The sequence below is a fragment of the Aptenodytes forsteri genome, unplaced genomic scaffold (assembly GCF_000699145.1).
Source record: "Aptenodytes forsteri isolate BGI_AS27 unplaced genomic scaffold, ASM69914v1 Scaffold83, whole genome shotgun sequence".
Classification (NCBI taxonomy): domain Eukaryota; kingdom Metazoa; phylum Chordata; class Aves; order Sphenisciformes; family Spheniscidae; genus Aptenodytes; species Aptenodytes forsteri.
In genome coordinates this window covers 5,317,031-5,317,299 of record NW_008795371.1, presented here as the reverse complement: position 1 = coordinate 5,317,299, position 269 = coordinate 5,317,031, and the positions used below count along the sequence as shown (strand labels likewise).

Here is a 269-nt window from a genome sequence, read left to right as displayed (position 1 = left end):
CGCTGCCGGCCCTGCCGGGCGAGCCAGCATGTCCTCCATCCTGCCTTTCACTCCTCCCATCGTCAAGCGGCTCCTGGGCTGGAAGAAAGGGGAGCAGAACGGGCAGGAGGAGAAATGGTGCGAGAAGGCGGTGAAGAGCCTGGTGAAGAAGCTGAAGAAGACGGGGCAGCTGGACGAGCTGGAGAAGGCGATCACCACGCAGAACATCAACACCAAGTGCATCACCATCCCCAGGTAGGGGGGGGTGCGCGGCGGCGGGGGGGGGGGGG

The 269-nt window shown here is 65.4% G+C and overlaps 1 protein-coding gene across 1 annotated transcript in view; it reads left to right on the top strand.

Moving 5' to 3' along the window:
* The first annotated feature begins 28 nt into the window (after window positions 1-28).
* SMAD3 (SMAD family member 3) overlaps window positions 29-269 on the top strand; it is a 79,772-nt gene continuing 79,531 nt past the window's right edge. The window contains exon 1 of the mRNA XM_009280412.1: window positions 29-234. Coding sequence (XP_009278687.1) covers window positions 29-234 — 206 coding nt within the window. The remainder of the gene's footprint in view (window positions 235-269) is intronic.